The sequence below is a fragment of the Sphaeramia orbicularis genome, chromosome 5, assembly GCF_902148855.1.
Source record: "Sphaeramia orbicularis chromosome 5, fSphaOr1.1, whole genome shotgun sequence".
Taxonomy (NCBI): domain Eukaryota; kingdom Metazoa; phylum Chordata; class Actinopteri; order Kurtiformes; family Apogonidae; genus Sphaeramia; species Sphaeramia orbicularis.
In genome coordinates, this window is record NC_043961.1 from 8,323,559 (window position 1) to 8,342,532 (window position 18,974).

The following is an 18,974-nucleotide window of genomic DNA, read 5'->3' on the forward strand; positions in this document are numbered from 1 at the left end:
TGATCTTCTCACAAAATTGATTACATTTTTGTGACTTTATCAGTTGATTTTTTATATAGTTCTTACCCAAAATAGGTTTTAAGAGAAAAAAAAAATCATTTTCTAACAGGATTCCTGTTAGGTACAATGGTGTATTCACTGCAGATGTAGCAGAATACGTCAGGCTTATTTTTGCAAGATCTTCTAGTCGAAGCCATTTCATTCACCTGTAATATTAAAAAAAAACATTAATCATAAATTGGCAAGAGTAAAATCTTCAGAACTTGTTTATTGCAAGAAATATGAAAGAATTTTGTATCATATGATGTGAAAATGCCCATAAATGTAAGCAAAAATGTTAAAAAGCCAATATGTTGCATAGTTCAGAAAGTTGACCTGATTGAGCAAAATTAATGTGATTTTTGGATTCAGCACACCAAAATTATCCTAAATCAGCTCAAAAAACTTAAACAATAAATTTGTTGTTGACCAGTGTAATATGAGGGTGAAGCTCCTCCATTGCGCCCTGCGTTCGCCTCCTCACACACATGTTCTCATCTTAAACCAGTCGATGTTCCAGTGCAGTGTCGGTTGGTTGGTGTTACTTTCCATCCTCAAATGTGTGTGATTACCGTGACGTGCACAGAAGCATTTACCTGCAAACTGATCCATACGTATCTACGGACGCATCGACCGGCGCTTTCCCGAGCCTGTGTGCGAGTACATATGGTTCTGCTGAAAGCCTCCTCTCCCTGTGGGTCTGATTGAGGCTTGCTGAGGTCTGTGTGTTGTGTGTGGATCCCTGCTGAGGTGCCACTGATTGTCTTTGATGGCACAAATTACTGCGAGGAACCGAGAGCGGGAGCCTGGGAGAGGAGCTGAGACGCTCCTATATATTTACACAGCCTCAGCTTTTCAGGGCCAGTGTCTCCTGTGCTTTTTCCACTTTATGAATTCCTATATTTGGCCGCTCAGGCTTCACACAAGGGCTCAGTTTTTATTACATTCTGTTTGGCGTAAAACAGCGATCAGCGCGGCCGTCACAGGACATTGTGCTGCACGCCTGCTTAGACCGCCTCGCTCTGACCTTACAAGAGGAAGGCAAAAGCCATTTTTAACATGGCTGCATGTACAGGCCACTGCCAAATGGGCTCACAATGACAAATGGCATTTAAAGGTTTGCCTTTATTTTCAGGAACGACCTCGGTTTCAGAGCTTTTGGCCAGTTTTCTGATTGATGGCGTGAAACCTTTAAATGAAACTGCTGTGTTTATTCCACACATACTCACCCAATCAAACCTAAAAAAGCAATTAACCCTTTAACCCCTGACGTGTCTGTGGTGAGCGTTCTGAATGTATGATTTATTGTTAACACATGAGTGTAAATATGATTTGCGAGATGTTTGTAAATTTGTTGTACAAAAAGCTAAAAAAAGAGACAAAAAGAAGATGTATATCTGTTGTTGGAGTTAAACTATGGAATGAGGCCAGCATGGATTGAAGAATGTGTAGCCCATTTTTGATATTTAAAAAAAATGGTACGAAAGGCAATTTTTGAAGGATACAAATTTTAAGCTCTAACAAGTAATAGGTAAATTATTTATTTTTGAGTCTACATTAAATTGCCATTAATTTGGTGGTTAAGTTTTCTATTTCTCTGGTTTATTTTCACCTTTTTATGTTTCGCTTGTTTGCTTGGATACATTGTTTTTTTGTTTTTTTTTCTTTTTCCTATATTGGATGCTGGGTAGCTGAATTTGTTATGTAGGACAGGCATTAATAGAAGCATTTTGCTTCTGCTTGTGCCTTTTCAGTCATTAACCTGTTGGTAATGTTTGTATTGTTTGAAGTGCTGTTGTTGACACTGGTTATTATGTGATGGCTGAATAAAGAATTTCATCATCATCATCATCATCATCATCATCATCATCAATATTCGTAAAGATTTTACCATCTGCTTGATAGGAAAAAGTTCCAATCGTGCTGATAGAACGGTGGTAAATGGACTGAACTTATACAGGGTGTATTAAAAAAAAACTATACATTTTGAAAAATTACCCCCAGTTCTGCTTTTGATAATTTTTGGAATTTTCTTTTCTGGACGTCTGTAGGTGGTCGATTGGTGGATATTTGTCCAAATTTACAGACCCAGGTTTTCATGCATGAGTGAGCAGGGGTAAATTCTGCAATCCAAGTTAAAACTTATTTGCGCGAAGTAGCGGTGGGATTTAAATCCAATCAAAGGTCATGGGAGGGGACAATGGGCATCCATTTTGTTTTCCACAAAATTCCCAGGTTACAGCATTAACACATTGGACACAATGTCAATTTCATTCTTTACCCATGGCAGCTGTTCCTGCCTTTCAAAGGTAATTCAACTTGTTAGGCCTGAAAATGTCACTGAGGACAGACCAAGTTAGGGTTAGGGTTAGGGTTAACCCTACAAAACCAACCCACAAAATATCAGTAATGATACATAAAAGGTTGATAAGTAAACAAAAGAGGAAAAAAAAATAAAATCAATAAAATTAAACATGCTCGAAAAGGAGTAGGAAGAAGTAAAAACTTATATACTCCTACTCCTACCCCCAATCTCTCTTTTAACCTAAAACAAAGAGAAATTCTGATTATTTATGGGTTATTATGTTATTATTTTACCAGTGCATTGGCCCGTGAGGGTCCATGGGTTCTAAATGTGGTAGTTTTTAGGCTGTTGAGGTCATATTGGTCTGTATGTGAACCCTGGACTAAAATGAGTTCTTCAGTGTCATTTTTGCTGGATCGGACCCTTTGGCGGGCCGGTTCTGGCCCACGGGCCGTATGTTTGCCACCTGTGTGTGTTTGATCTTACCTCTCTCCACTCCTTAGTGCCAAGGCCTTGAACATACAACACCACCACTGCAGAAAAAACAGAGAAAAACATGCATGTGTTAGTTTAGTTCTTCAAAAAGACGTGGTTAGAACAGCAAAATATCGTCATCTCTTCAAAGTATAATGTAAAAGAATTAAGAAAACTCTGAATCAGAGTTGTAAGGTACGACAGCGTATTAGGGCCACGTAAGAAAAGAAGAACGCTTGTCACTACGAGAATAAAGTCGTTATATTTCGAGAATAAAGTCATAATACAATGAGAATAAAGTCATAGTTAAAAAAACTCATTATTTAACGAGAATAAAGTTGTAATATTTCTAGAATAAAGTCATAATATGAGAATAAAGTCGTACCCACTTATCGAATAATGTAGAACTCGGAACATTTTCTGAGGTTCTACTTTCATTTGGGGTTTATACACAAAGGCCAAATACTGAGTCTATTAGCCCTGCCCACCATCAGCACATTAGCATTAATCGAAGGAGTTTGAAGCGAGTTTGCACACATTTGGGTTTGGAAGAACTGAACTGATTTGGAGCAAGTTTCCTCTTTTGTGGAGGAGAAACTGACAAAGTGTTCATCTGCAGGACTATCGGTGGTTACATCAGAGAACTAAACAGAGAGGGTTTGTCGTTTCTGAAGAAACTGAGAGGATTCTACTGCGATTTTTGGAGTCCAATAGAAGTGAAAGTTGCTGCTTCATTTGTTACGTTTGCTGTAGAACTGGAAACTGTCAAATTTTCAAAATATTACGACTTTAATTTCATAAAAGTACAACTTTATTCTCGTTAAATAATGAGGGTTTCTTTTAACTACGACATTCTCATTATATAATGACTTTATTCTCGAAATATAAGGATTTTATTCTTGTAATGACTAGCGTTTTTATTTTCTTTTATGGCGCTAATACACCATCATAGTAAGGAAACAGATTTGGAGGCAAGTTTGATGGTGATTGTGAAAAAGGTATCATAAAAAGAACACAATTACAGAGCACATAATTAAATATGGTGCTATAAAGGGACAAGGCAATTATTTTTTATGCAGAAAAACAAACACTTCTTTTGCATTTGATATGACAGACATGCACAAAACAACACAAAAAGCAAAAAGATAGAAAAAAACAGGCTGCATTCTGACCAACTGATGAATTTTACATAAGCGGTTTGTTTTCATTTAGGTGCAGATGAGCAGAGATGATGATGATTTTAACTAAAAACTCATGTAGCATAAACACAGTTCATTGTTTAGCACAAAACTACTTTGTCACAGAAACAACTGAAACTCTGGATTCCATCTGTGAAAACCACAGCTCTGCACAAAAAAAACCCAAAACTGAAATCTCAACACCAGAGATGAAGACTAGATTAAACCAAACAAGGATAAGCACTTTGTGGAGAGAGCTTTAAAGGCTCGAAGCAGCAGAGGAGCGTCTCCAGCTTGAACACACACACTCACACATGTACACGACGCTGGAGCTTTCAGCGGCTGACTGCTTTGTTGGAGCTGACGGACCAGTTACAGGGGCTGTCCAAACACTCAGGGACTCCTCAGACCTCCTCAAGGTTAAAAGCAGCTCAGAATTTCCATTAAAAGCCTCCTACTGCTCCTGCTCCACACTGGAAGGATCATTAGTGGGTTTAAAGATGGGCAGAGATCTGTTTCTGCAGTTATGTTTGTCTGGAACCACAGCCGTCCATCCACTGAGATGATCTACATCAGAATACTGGAAGGTCTCAGAGCATGTGTGTGTGTCTGCACAGTTCTGACAAATGTACATGTTTTAATCTGTCCTGTTTGGTTCCTACAGTTGAGGAATTGAAGAATAGTCTCATCTCTACATTAAATATCTCAGCAAGTTGATTGGACCAATATTTTGGGACATATTAGTGATTCTGAATACAACAACCTTACAATTAGGGATGGGAATCATTAAGAATTTAACGATTCCGATTCCATTATCGATATTGCTTATCGATCCGATTCCTTATCGATTCTCTTATCGATTCTCATTGGCTGAAAGAGTACAAACAGGTGTGTTTGCATTAACTGTTTTTTATATTTCCATCTCTGCACAGAAAATATACAGTATGTACAAATAATAATAACAGATGACGCCAGACCCGGTTTGGTGTGAGGAGAGGGGGCTACAGTGAAAGTGAAACTCAAGACTCTTTACTAATTCCTCTATTGCTGCGTTTCTACTACGTGGAACCGGTTCAACTCGGCTCGGCTTGTCTCCCATTGTTGTGCACCTCATTTCCTTTCCCTTCTTACCTTTGGAAACTTGTATTTGAGGAGTTACGACGTTTGTTGCCCACACCGGAACCGGAACTGGGCCCGGCGTTCACTCTGCCGCTACATTCACAAACATCGCTAAGTAGCGTATCAAATCCGTGACATTCCTGTAAATGAATCACATGCTGTGGAAAAATGTTTGAGGATATTGGAGGGATTCCACCCTTTTGAAGACATGGAAGCTTTGACAGTGTTCAACTGGACCTGGTGTCATCTGTTTAGACCATTTCTGCCTCAACACCATGTTGGCTACGTTCTGACCAAAACCATGCAGCGTACGTGTGACATCATCGCGTATGCGCAACGAAGGCGGAATCGATAAGCAGAATCGTTAAGCAGGGAGGCAAACGATTCCAAGGAATTGAGCTACTGAGAACCGGTTCTCAACTGGTTCTACTTACAATCACGTTGCTATGCCCATGACGGTTGACGGGAAGCGCAGTACCACACTGCATGATGGGAAATTTAGTTTGGTACCTGCAGCTTGGGCTGCCATTAAGGGGGGGGGGGGTGTAAACATGACAAATTCATGGGACCCAGCATTCCCGGGGCGGGGGGGGGGGGGGTGGGTACAGCAGTGGAGTGGGCCTGGAGAGTTACACTTTCACTTTGCACTGCTCTGACAATCACAGACTGCTCATGTCATCATGTCTATGCATATGCTGATGTCAGCATAGACAGATGTCACACATTATAAGTCAATGGGGGGAAAAAAAAGAGTTTTAAAAATTCATAAAAATTTTTAACTTTGACCTACTTTTCCCAAAATGTAACCACATCTATTCTGGGATCACTGGCAATCTATAAACCCAATTTGGTCAGAATTCAACCAATAGTTTTACTGCTAAAGTGTTAACAAATCAAAAACAATAGCCCTTGCCTCCCCTTCGAGGGGCGGGGCAATAAGAATGACAACAGTTAAAATTATATATGAAAAATAACTCTGGAATAAAATATCACAATGTACTGCATTTTGAGTGGATTTAAGCTAATAATAGCATAATAACCTCTAAATAATGACTCCAATTTTTTCTCTTTGTTTTCTTGCAACAAAGTAAAAGTGGGATTTTCACAGTGTTCTGCCTCAGCTTCACATTTACATTTACATGATAACGTACAGATCACAGTGAATCTACAAATACAAAACATTTAATAACAGGTTTAATATTGTTAAAGCTGCACTTACTTTTCTAAAACACATTTCATGTTGTTCTTATTTGTTCACATCATTTGCATTTTTATAGTGTAGTCTGTAAACAGTTTCATATAATTTTCCTTTTTTCTTTCTTTTTTTTTTTTTTTTTTTTTACACTAAAACAAGTTACATTTTGGAGTTGTTATTATTTACATATTTTTGTGACAGTATTTTACTGGTTCTGATCCACCTCATACTGAATTGGTCTGTATGTGGAACTTGAACTAGAATGATTCTGACACCTTTGATTGTTCAAATCTTCAGTGTAACTTTTGCATTTCACACATTCATCCCATGGGTTCCTTTTGTGGGCCGGTTTTAGCTGTATGTGTGTGTTCAATAGTGATTAAAGTAAAAGGTGATTTTATTGTATTATTTATTTATTATAACTGGTGTTTTTTTTTTTCCCCCATTTAAACCTTTGTGACAGTAAAAACGTGCCAACTCCTTAATCCTGCTTAGTTCTGTTCCGTTTATTTACCTGTCAGTCTAAAATGAATTAAAGCCTCTTTTTCTCCACCTAAATCCTCTTCCTCCTACTGTCTCTCCTCCTCCCTCCTCCTCTCCTCCTCTGGTATATTTCACTTCAAATCAGCGCCTGGTAAAGTCAGAAGGGGAAGCATCGTGTTTCTGCGTCCACAACGACCCGACCACCGCTGGAACCTCGACATCCTAAATTCTCTCAGCAGGAGGAGGAGAGCAAAACAGGGTCAATCTGAATTAATAAATACTGAAACGGAGAGAAAGAGGCTGAGGGTTTGGGACGGTTGGTTAACCGATTCCATTTGGTGGAAAGAGAAAGTGAAGCATTTATGACCACTATGTGTATATATATGTGTGTGTGTGTGTGTGTGTGTGTGTGTGTGTGTACATACATGCTACACACTCCCTGAGCGTCACCATCCTGATGGACTCCTGAAACATTTACGGTGCGTGATATGTGTTGTCCGTGAACGTTACACGCTCACTCTGTGAAACTGGGTTTTGAGGACGTGGACGCCTGGACGACGTACAACACGACATCGGTACAAGCAGAAACCGTACATTCACTTGGACCGAGGAGAAAGTGGGAGTAGAACCACCACCCCACACTCTGCCTGCAGTTTGACACATCACATTGCAAATTATTTCTGGTGTCAGCTCCCACAGGATCAAAGAGCAAATGCGTTTTCTTAAGCTGTCATTTCGTGCCTATTCATGCAGCGACAAATGCATTGTAGAAGTGAGTGAGATAACAGTGTCTTTAATAACAGCGGTTCTAATAGACGAGAGGGTAAATCAGCCAGAAGAAAGACAGCATTTTGTTTATGGGAGATAGTCAGTGGTAGTGGGACGTGTAATAGTGGAAAGTTTCTTTTGAGTTGTGTGAATACATTCAGGTTTTTTTATATTTCATACTCAATATTTTGAAGAATTTAGAGTGATATTTAGCTTTTTTTTTTAATGGAATTCTTTATTTTCAAACATTTCCTGATGGTTGGGTTGGTACTTTATTCATCCCGACGGAAATTCTGTGAACTCCGTTGCTCATGTACATACATACAAATGACATAGTGAACAAACATATGTACAATAGTGCAAATTAGGATAGAACGGTAGAGCAACAAAGAATGGAGAAAAAAAGAGGAAAATGACACAGCCAGAAAAATAAATCGCTAGCCTCTACAATACAAAACACACAATAAAAGCACACGAGGTAGTCAGACCAGAGGCACTAGAGGCACTAAGGTGCAGTCATCGTCATCACTGACACTGTTTCCAAAAACCAAATTTGGTGTTTTGACCCTGATTTGACCTTGAAAATGAAGGTCAACATGGACATCCAAAAAACTCACCCAAGTTGGAACTAAATAGTGACCATGAAGGAAATCAGATGTTATGGTGTAAAGTAATCACTTTGACAGTGTTTTTATAAAAAAAAAAAAAAAAACAAATTTTAGCGTTTTGACCTTGATTTGACCTTGAAAGTGAAAGTCAAGGTCATTGGCCAAAGAACCTATCCAAGAGTTTCCAAAACTGCACCTAAATACCAAATACGAAGATCAGACGATTTGGTGAAAAGTTATGAGACAGAAAGACGTCTCGAGACAAGGAGTAAAAACCAAATGAGTTTTTAAAGGCAGCGATTCGAATTTGGTTGTGACGAAGATACCTCTTTTAAAAACTCAACAACTACCTCAAAATGACATAGCCAAAAAGAAAAATAGCTAGCCTATACAATACAAAACACACTTTGAAAGCACACGAGGTAGTCGGACTAGAGTCACTAAGGTGCAGTCATTGTCATCACTGACACTGTTTCCAAAAACCAAATTGGGTGTTTTGACCCCGATTTGACCTTGAAAATGAAGGTCAACATGGACATCCAAAAAGACTCACCCAAGAGCTTCCCAAGTTGGAACTAATTACTAACCATGGAAGAAATCGGATGTTATGGTGCAAAGTAATCCCACTGACAGTGTTTCCAGAAAAAAAAAATTGGTGTTTTGACCTTGATTTGACCTTGAAAATGAAGGTCAAGGTCGTTGGCCAAAAAAACCTATCCAAGGGTTTTCAAAGCTGCACCTAAATACCAAATATGAAGGAGATGAGACGATGTCGTGAAAAGGTATGAGACAGAAAGACGCCTTGAAATAAGGAGTAAAAACCAAAAGAGTTTTTAAAGGCAGCGACTAAGATACCTGTATGTAAAATCTCAACAACTACCTCAAAATGACATAGCCACAAAAATAAATAGCTAGCCTATACAATAAAAAACATGCAATAAAAGCACATGAGATAGTCAGACCAGAGGAACTAGGGGCACTAAGGTGCAGTCATCCTCATCACTGACACTGTTTCCAAAAACAAATTTGGTGTTTTGACCTCGATTTGACCTTGAAAATGAAGGTCAAGGTCGTTGGCCAAAAAAACCCATCCAAGGGTTTCCAAAGCTGCACCTAAATACTAAATATGAAGGAGATCGGACGATTTAGTGAAAAGTTATCAGACAGAAAGACACTTCGAGACAAGGAGTAAAAATCAAATGAGTTTTTAAAGGCAGCGACTAAGATACCTGTACGTAAAAGCTCAAACACTACCTCAGGGAAATCTGGCTCTACACCATCTGTGTTTGTGTAGAACACCTTCCTAAGACTGGTTTTTATGTATAAACCGGATTATGCAGAACTTTTGCAGGGGCTGTTTGAAAAGATGAGATTCTCTGCTTCTGTGGAAAACTTCAAAGCACCAGTCGATCGCTGGTGTTTTGGCCTTTTCAGATTTGTCCAATGGATTATCGATACAAAGGCAAACCCATGAAGGGGGTGCTCTGCCTGGTCAGCACTACCTGCCTTGGGAGAAGATGATAGCTGAAATCAGAAATCTAATCTCACAGGCATTTCCACTGAGATGAAGGCACGCCGAAAGCCCAGTGCACTCAGCCGGCAGACGCTGTAAACACAGTCAGCCACATTTAGAACAAGAATAGTTTAGTAGGATGCTTTTCTCTGGGAAAGAGGGCATAGAAAACCATAAGGGCGTCCTTGGGGCCACTGTCAAAAGAGAGGTTTATGTAACAGCCCATGGTTTCTCCGACATCCCCTGCTGGGTCTGGATAGAAGAGCTAAAGTGCATGCGTGCCAGTCTCGGAGAATCTCAGGGAACTCACTGACCACATTTAACACATCACAACACATACGACTGCAGCGTTTCCCACAGAGACATGCTGGGTTCATGACGCAGGGGCGGGGCGTCATTAATATCATCAACCCAACTGTTACAGCCCTTTTATTACCTCCGCCAAGGAACAGTGGAGGTTATGTTTTCATCGGGGTTCGTCTGTTAGCAAGATAACTCAAGAAGTTATGGAGAGATTTTGATTACATTTTAGGCAATGTGTGCTTTTCTGTAAACATGAGTGCTTTTCTAGTTTTATCAATTAAAACTTTTTAAAAGATGTACAAACTATTCCACTGGAAACGGAAAAAGAACTTTCAGGGCTTTTGTGGCGATATCCACATATTCTGCTTTGACTCTAATCCAGAATGCACAGAGGTTTGAAGTTGTCTCAAACATGGATTGTTGTCTCGGAGCAGTTTGGAGGCGCTTGTGTGTCACCTGTTGCGATGAACCTGTAACTGAGGCAGGAATCCTGATATTTCCTTCTAAATGCAGCTTTCTGTTTGCAGGCAGTCTGTGACCCTTCTACAGCCTCATCGTTTCCTCGTTTCTTCCCGAAAAAGTTCTCCAGTGAATTTTGTTTTTGGCTCATTTGTTTAGCGCGTATTACAACTGATTCATGAGCGGTTGTGGGGCGAGGGCGGAAATGACTGCTTTTCAAAATAAAATCTCTGCAAGACTAATGGAAAAATTTGCTTTTATATTAACCACAATTTTTTTTTTCTTTGTGGCCCAGTACCAAATGATCCGGGACCACGGCTGTAGGGTACTTATGACAGCCACTGGAACATAGTGGCTCAGAGTAGTTAACCCCGTCTAGCCACCTAACTAGCATTTGGTAGTGCTAATGTGCTATCAACAAAACCAGAGCCTGCTCTATCTATAATATCAGGTCCATCATATCCAGTCTCTGTCTGGAACCAGCTGAAACCATGGGTGTCTGTGAAGAAGGATGGGACTGTTGTGAGCGACCACTGTACGTGTAAAGCAGGGTTAAAAAAACGAACAAAAACAAGGACGTTCAGATCAAATTCGATATTTGCCAGTTTACCGTCCAGCACTTCCACCATCCGTCATGGCGCTCATTTGCTGCGTGAACAGAGCCTGACGTAACATGCAAAGGGTTAATATCCTACATTACTGACACTAATGGTCACCTGAACCCAACTGTCACAGTCTCAGAATTCACAAACATCCCCATGCACTGGGGCACCGCGGGGTGGGTGGGGGGTGTTAAACGTGACAAATTCATGGGGTCCAGCATTTGTGGGGGGACCATAGAGCAGTGGAGGGGGTCCAGTGGATACAGGTTAGAAGGGGTGAAAATTTCATGTAAGATCTGCTGAATAATAGAGGAATAGAACCAAGGAGTTGGACGTTGAAAATATGTAAAGCTTCACTTTCATTTTACACCAGTGTTAGTTACGTTAGTTACTAACACTGGTGTCAGTAATGTATATAACTGCTGCCCCCCGACTCCAATGTTTGTTTTTTTTTACAAATCGCACCGTGTACACACACTTGTTTTTAATGGCAGAGGACTGTTTAATGGCCACGTGGTGCTGAGAGAACAGAAAAAGGATCCAGTCCAACTGAGAATTGAACCCAGAACCTTCTTGCTGTGAGACGCCTGATTCTTATTTTGTACTTCATCGTAGCTCGATGCTAATGTGAAGAGATTGCAGAGCCACATTTATGAAAACACAAGAGGAAAGTACACCTTATCTTCAGAAATTGACCGTGGGTTTTAAGTATAAACACCTACGTTTCGATCTTGTAACTTTTTAAAAGCTTGCCTTGAAAATTTGGCAGAGTGACACAAAAAAAACAAAAAAAACTTGTGGAAGCTTATAAAGAAGATGAAGGTCAGGAGCACAAAAAGTGAAGCATCAGCAACAGCCCTCTATTCACAACCCTGTCATCGTTTTATGAGTGAAATAACACATCGACATCCGCTAAATCTGCCTCTTTCTCTGATCTCTTTTTGTGTTTTTCCACTTGGCCACATACTTCCACTCCTCGAATCCATCATTACTGATTAAAAGCCCTCAGCAGAGTCCTGGAATGTGACCTCATGATAGTGTGTCAGAAAATTTGGAAGCAGCAGAGGCAAAAATGTCATATTATTTACATATAAATAAATATATATATATATAAATAAATATATATATATATATATATAGATAGATATATATAGATAGATATATATAGATATAGATATAGATATATATATATATATACCACCAACAGTGACGCGACAGCACCACCAATATGGAGCAGCTTCAAGCACTCACATGTTTCCTACAGGAAGTGCTAATTAGTGGAGTTTTATTTATTATTGCTATTAAATATTGCACCGCATGTTTAATTTCGAAGTTTGTGGAAGCATTTATTCGGCTGAATAACCGAGCAGGGAGAGTAAAATCTCAGCCTCAGATGAAGTGATTATTGTTGCGCATGCTAAGTAGCATTATATAATTTACAGTGTTAATGGAAACACACTAAAAAATGCATGATGAAAGTTAATTTTTCATAAATTGATGCTTAACACTGAATAAAAATCCATGTACGCCTGGTGATATCTGCGCATTAGCTCGGATCTAATGTGTAATTCTTCGCAGGACGACTAAAGAGCCCTTAAATTATAAACGTGGAGTCAGATGCTCGTTAATATCCAATCAGACGCTTGTGACCCTTAACACCAATCTGTCCGTCGACAACAAAATCAATGCAGGATATTTACATGTATCGATTCCGGCTCTAAACGGAGTCGGTTATCTACAGAAGCCGGTGGACGAGTTCATTCATTTATCAGTGGCTGTCAGTGCTGCGTGACATTAGAAGTACGTATCGACCCCGTCCTGTTGGGGCCGGACGCCGGGGTCAGATAGCGGGGGGTTTAACCACGGACATGAAAGAGCTGAGGGGGCGAGTGAGGCTACAGCCAGGCCAGCTTTTCTTTTTCCCCCGGTGGGAAAGAAGGGTTTGAAGTTCAGGACCCCTCGGATACAATCATTACCTCCATCGTGGGCTCTCCATGTCTGTCCGATGCATGAAAGACGACTAGACGAGTCAATAGAGGACAAGTGTTGAGGTGTTTTTATGTCTTTATGTCCAAAAACATACTGGAAAAAAAACTGAGACACTGAAGAATTCAATACATGTGGAACCAAACATCATACTAAGGATAAAAATATAAGTGGAGGTGTTCTGTTGTTGTTTTTATATAAATATTGTTCCACAAAATCATTTTAGTGAAAGCATCATATTAGCTATCAGCAGGTAATCAATGCCAAATTCTGCTAATACCAACAAAACACCCTTTAACTGATCTACCTAATAATTACAAAGAAAAGTCAGAATTACTCATAGATGGTGTTCCTATAGAAAAAGTGTCAGAAGACACATTTTTAGAAATAATTATGGATATATAATCTGAGGAGGTGTGGGAATTTCAAAGTCCCAGCAGTCAAAAAAATTTCAACATTCAAAAAAATGTACAATATCTGGCTCAAGGAAGGGTGTGAACCAAGGTTCTAATAGCTTTGGATTTTTCATTATAGTTTAGTTTTAGTTAGTTTTGACTTTTTTTTTCTCTAATTCAGTTAGTTTTACTTTGTTTTTAGAGCAGGTTTGCTAGTTTTTATTAGTTTTCATTTTTTTCTAAATGTTTAGTTTTAGTATTAATTTCAGTTTTGTCGTATCGTTTAACTTCTTCTCCGTCGTATTCAAATAAATCCCAGACAGGACTCTGCTGCTTTCTCCCAACTTTAGTCTCCATGCTGCCAGGTCGAGCGGGGACCAGAAGACGACTCTAAACCACAAGTGATGAGAAGTGACGGACAGTGAAATGTCGAACGGTGCTGCTAGCTAAAATTGCTACAGCAAAATAAATCGATTTCATATCAATCCAACATTAACAAAGACAAAAACTAAGGGAATTTTATCCAGAATTTTTATACGTTTTAGTTAGTTGTGTAAGCACACAATACAGTTTCAGTTAGTTATGTTTTTTTTCTTTTAATTATAGTTTTTATTTATTTCAGTTAACGAAAATGTCTTTTCAATTCTAGTTTTCGTCATTTCGTTAGTTTTCATTAACGATAATAACCTTGATGTGAACATTATGTGGATTGTCAGTTGTTATATTGTATGGTGTGTGTGTGTGTGTGTGTGTGTGTGTGTGTGTGTGTGTGTGTATACATGGGGGTGTGGATGTAGGTTGGTGTACAGATGTAGCTATAAATTGGTGGATATGAGTATGTGACTGTATGTGTGTACAGGTTTGCAGGGGTGTGTTTATGGATAATCATAATCGTATGTTGTATAACATGTGATTAGGCACTAACAGTCTGAGGACTGGAATCGGGGGTAGGACTGGATAAGCAGTGGCTTCTTCCTACTACCTTTCAGGCACAACAGTTGTTCTTTTTTTCTATTATTGTATTTTTGTTTTGTTTTAATTTTTTCACCATGTTTTGTATTATGTTTGAGTCTGGAATAAACTAAAGTAAAACTAAATACCTCCACTTCACTTCTTTGTTATTTCTTAAGAAACAACCTCAGCAGAGGATGACTGTTCGATAAAAGCCCCAAATCTACAAAATCCTACCCTGAGCACTCTGAAATCTGATTAAAACAACATTAACCCTTTAAACCTTAGACTAAAATGTTCCACCTGGACTTTTTTCTTATTTTGAATATAAAAAGGTTACAAAATGTGCTCTGAGTGAGTCCATTTACCCATTTTTCCAGAACACTTTTTACCAGATCTTTCAAAATCTAGCAATCACTTACACACACACACACATATATATATATATATATATATACACACACACATATACATATACATACATATATATATATATATATATATATATACATATATATGAGGGCCGTTCAATAAGTTCATGGCCTCACCCAGAACAGAACAACACAGACTGATAATTTATATTTTATTTTTCAACATAATCTCCATTTACAGCAATGCACTTGGTCCATCGATGTTCAAGCATCACTATCCCATCACAAAAGAATGTAACATCCTGTATTATAACAACCAGTATTTCTGGGTGAGGCCATGAACTTATTGAACAGCCCTCGTGTATATATATATATATATATATATATATATATATATATATATATGAATTCTGTTAAAACGGCTTCTTCTCCAGCTTGTAGTACAGACGTGAGTGAAATTACCATAATGATCCAATAAAGTGAAACGTCTCAAACAGTCACTCTTAAATGGCTTCAACTTGATCCACCGGTGCTGGAGGACTGGTGGAAAATTGTTGATGAAATTCACAAAATGGAAAGATTAACATTTATGCTGAGGCTGCAAGATGAACTTTACATAATAAAATGGGGTAAATGGATGAGTTTATTTAAATACATTTAATGTGTGGTTTGTCTCTCAGTCCTGTGAAATGCTTCATAAACTGCTGCTCTAAAAATTTAATTAATTAGGTAATTTGATTGCTATTTCATAACTGTAACCTAAATTATCATTACTAATAGATTGTGACTATTAACTGTTGCCGATTGTTGTCTGTTATGTTTTGTATGACAAAATAAAATAATAATAATAATAATAATAATAATAACGGATTAGATTTATATAGTGCTTTTCTATGAATGCATACTCAAAGTGCGTACAGAGGATCCATTATTCATTCGCTCTCACATTCTCCCTCTGGTGGAGTTAAACTACATCTGTATCCACAGCTGTCCTGGGGAAGGCTGATGGAAGCGTGGCTGCCAGTTTGCGCCTACGGCCCCTCCCACCATCAAACATTCACACACATTCATACACCAGTGTGAGTAGCAGCACTGGAGGTGAAGTGTCTTACCCAAAGACACAACAGCACATGGACAGAGCAGGATTCGAACTGCCAAACATGTCAGGTTTCAGAAACCGCTGAAATTTTTGCCCATTACACAGTGAAAGAGTTCCATCCATCTGAACTGTTTATGCACAGGGTGTGTCAGCGATGACACGTCAGGTTTTAAAGAGTTAATTCACTAAAGGACCAAAACATTAGAAGGTGGGGAAAAAAAACACATCAGTATGACTTCTGGTAAAAAATCTATTGAAGACTGACTAATTAAGAAGAATGAATCAATTCCAGGGGGTCAAAGGCCGAGGAGGGACCCTTGTTCCTCTCTGATGGGCCTGTTTAACCCTTTAGACTTCACTCATAGAAATACTCTGAAATCCAAAATTTCAACCTCAGTGTGTTATTGAAGGACAGAACAAGACATTATTACTTTTGTGAAATTCTTCTACATTTTTTTTTGTCATGTAGAAAATCAAGTTAAATGAAGTTACTATATTTGATTCCTTGCCCATAGGTGGCAAAAAAAAATCCAAGAAGTAAATGTAAAAAATACAAGGAAAACACATTTAGGTGAAAGGAACCTGTATTTGATGACATCAGAACCTGCCTTTTGTCCAATTAGAACCTGTATTTCATCCCATTAGAACCTGCCTTTCGTCCCATTAGAATCTATATTTCATCCCATTAGAACCTGTATTTCATCCCATTAGAACCTGCCTTGGTCCCATTAGAACCTATATTTGATCCCATTAGAACCTGTAGTTGATCCCATTAGAACCTGCCTTTTGTCCCATTAGAACTGTATTTGATCCCATTAGAACCTGCCTTTCATCCCATTAGAATCTATATTTCATCCCATTAGAACCTGTATTTGATCCCATTAGAACCTGCCTTGGTCCCATTAGAACCTATAGTTGATCCCATTAGAACCTGCCTTTTGTCCCATTAGAACTGTATTTGATCCCATTAGAACCTGCCTTTCGTCCCATTAGAATCTATATTTCATCCCATTAGAACCTGTATTTGATCCCATTAGAACCTGCCTTGGTCCCATTAGAACCTATAGTTGATCCCATTAGAACCTGCCTTTTGTCCCATTAGAACTGTATTTGATCCCATTAGAACTGTATTTGATCCCATTAGAACCTGCCTTTCGTCCCATTAGAATCTATATTTCATCCCATTAGAACCTGTATTTGATCCCATTAGAACCTGCCTTGGTCCCATTAGAACTGTATTTGATCCCATTAGAACCTGCCTTTCGTCCCATTAGAATCTATACAGGGTGAGTCAGAAAAAACGCTCTTTCCATTTAAAGAAATTGTACTGCTAAAACGGAAACACTGATTTTTCTTTTGACCATACAGTCATATTGATGTGGTTATTGAGCATGTCTGGTGATGTAGTCATAGATCTATTGCATTGCATAAGAGAGAGAAGGTCCATTGTTTATTGGGCACTGAAATACCTGCCAACACAATGTATGCCACAGAGAACAAACTTGAAATTGACAACAATTACAAGAGTCGGGGCTTTGCTTTCACATTCAGGACATAGGCCTACATGACAGTGCCCAGGGAGTTTTCATCATGGCAAGACCACAGTTTACGGATGTGCAGAGAGCTTTCATGGTGACAAAATTCTGCGAAACTGGTAGCGTCCAAGAAAACATCCGGCAGTTTCAAGACCGCTTCCCTGATGTCCGTGCCCCAGCTGCCTCATCAGTGAGGAGAAATGTGATCAAGTACCGCCTAACTGGTACCAGCAGAAACCTTAATAAAGAAAGGTCAGGGACGACGAACACGAATGGCGAGAAGAGCTGCGTTAGAGATGCGACAACGAGCACAGATTTGCATCAATCTGAATGGTAGCCAGGTTGAAGGTCGTGCCGGACGACTTCGTTGAGACAAAACATTTTGATGGCGAGTAAACATGCTGTAATGGTTGACAATTTCAATTTCATTCACGGTGGCATAAACTGTGTTGGCAGATATTTCGGTGCACAATAAACAATGGACATTCCCTCTGTTATGCTATGCTATAAATCAGTGATTCAATCGCCAGACATGCTCAATAACCACATCAATATGACTGTATAATCAAAAGAAAAATAAGCATTTCCATTTCAGTGGTACAATTTCTTTAAATGAAAAGAGCGTTTTTTCTGACTCACCCTGTATTTCATCCCATTACACTCAAAAAAATGATTCTTGGCTCTAATAAACATGAGGTAATATTTTAAAGTAAAATGTAACTGAAATATATGAAATTTAAAGTTTATTTATCCGAAAAAGTCAAACATAATGTGAATATGCTTAGTATAAAGTGAATCTAAACACGTAAAGTAAACTTTATTTACTAGATCACATAAAAAGGCTGAGTGTCACAGTCAAACACAGTTTATGTAAAAGTTTGCATTAACTAAAGCAAATCTGACTGAAGGTATTTAATTTATTTATATTGACTCAATATGATAGAAAAAACATTGTATTAAATGCAACTCTTTACATTAAACTTATGTAATAAAATTACATGGAAAATTTACATGTAATTAAAATACATAAAGTCAACATTTTTGGCTTAATTATTTTTTTGAGTGTAGAACCTATATTTCATCCCATTAGAACCTGTATTTGATCCCATTAGAACCTGTATTTGATCCCATTAGACATATGTGGAAATGACCAAAAATAGTCACTTGCCCGATAAAGGGTTAAAGCAGCTGTGGATCTTGAACTGGTTCCATTCACTTTTCTTTTAGCCTCAGTGTTCGTCATGAACCAACCCACACTTTCACAGATTTTTAGTAGAATTATTTGAACCAAGTACAAGGACGTCTGTCTTTTCAGTCTGTGTAATCGTTAAGTGTTTTTTAGTTTGTTTACTTGTTCTTGTATTCAGGTGAAACTGCTCTGCTCATTCTTTTGGGATTAAATACCCACCAAACAGCCATTCCACATTCTGTTTTCCACTGGTTCGTCATCTTCCACTGTCGTTTCCATCCTCTTGCTCACGTTTCCATTCCAGGAGAAGCTCATTTTCACTTCTTTCTCAGATTCAAGCCTCGCTCCAAACACGTTACATGAAACTGGAACGGCACCGCTACCATTTTAGTGAAAAAGGAA

At 38.6% G+C, this 18,974-nt stretch overlaps 1 protein-coding gene across 1 annotated transcript in view; it reads right to left on the reverse strand.

The window, feature by feature from the left end:
* The window catches only part of LOC115419135 (copine-9-like), a 399,664-nt gene that overhangs the window by 315,322 nt on the left and 65,368 nt on the right, over positions 1-18,974 (reverse strand). Inside the window, exon 3 of the mRNA XM_030133771.1 lies at positions 2,831-2,877. Within this exon, the coding sequence (XP_029989631.1) occupies positions 2,831-2,877 (47 nt within the window). The remainder of the gene's footprint in view (positions 1-2,830; positions 2,878-18,974) is intronic.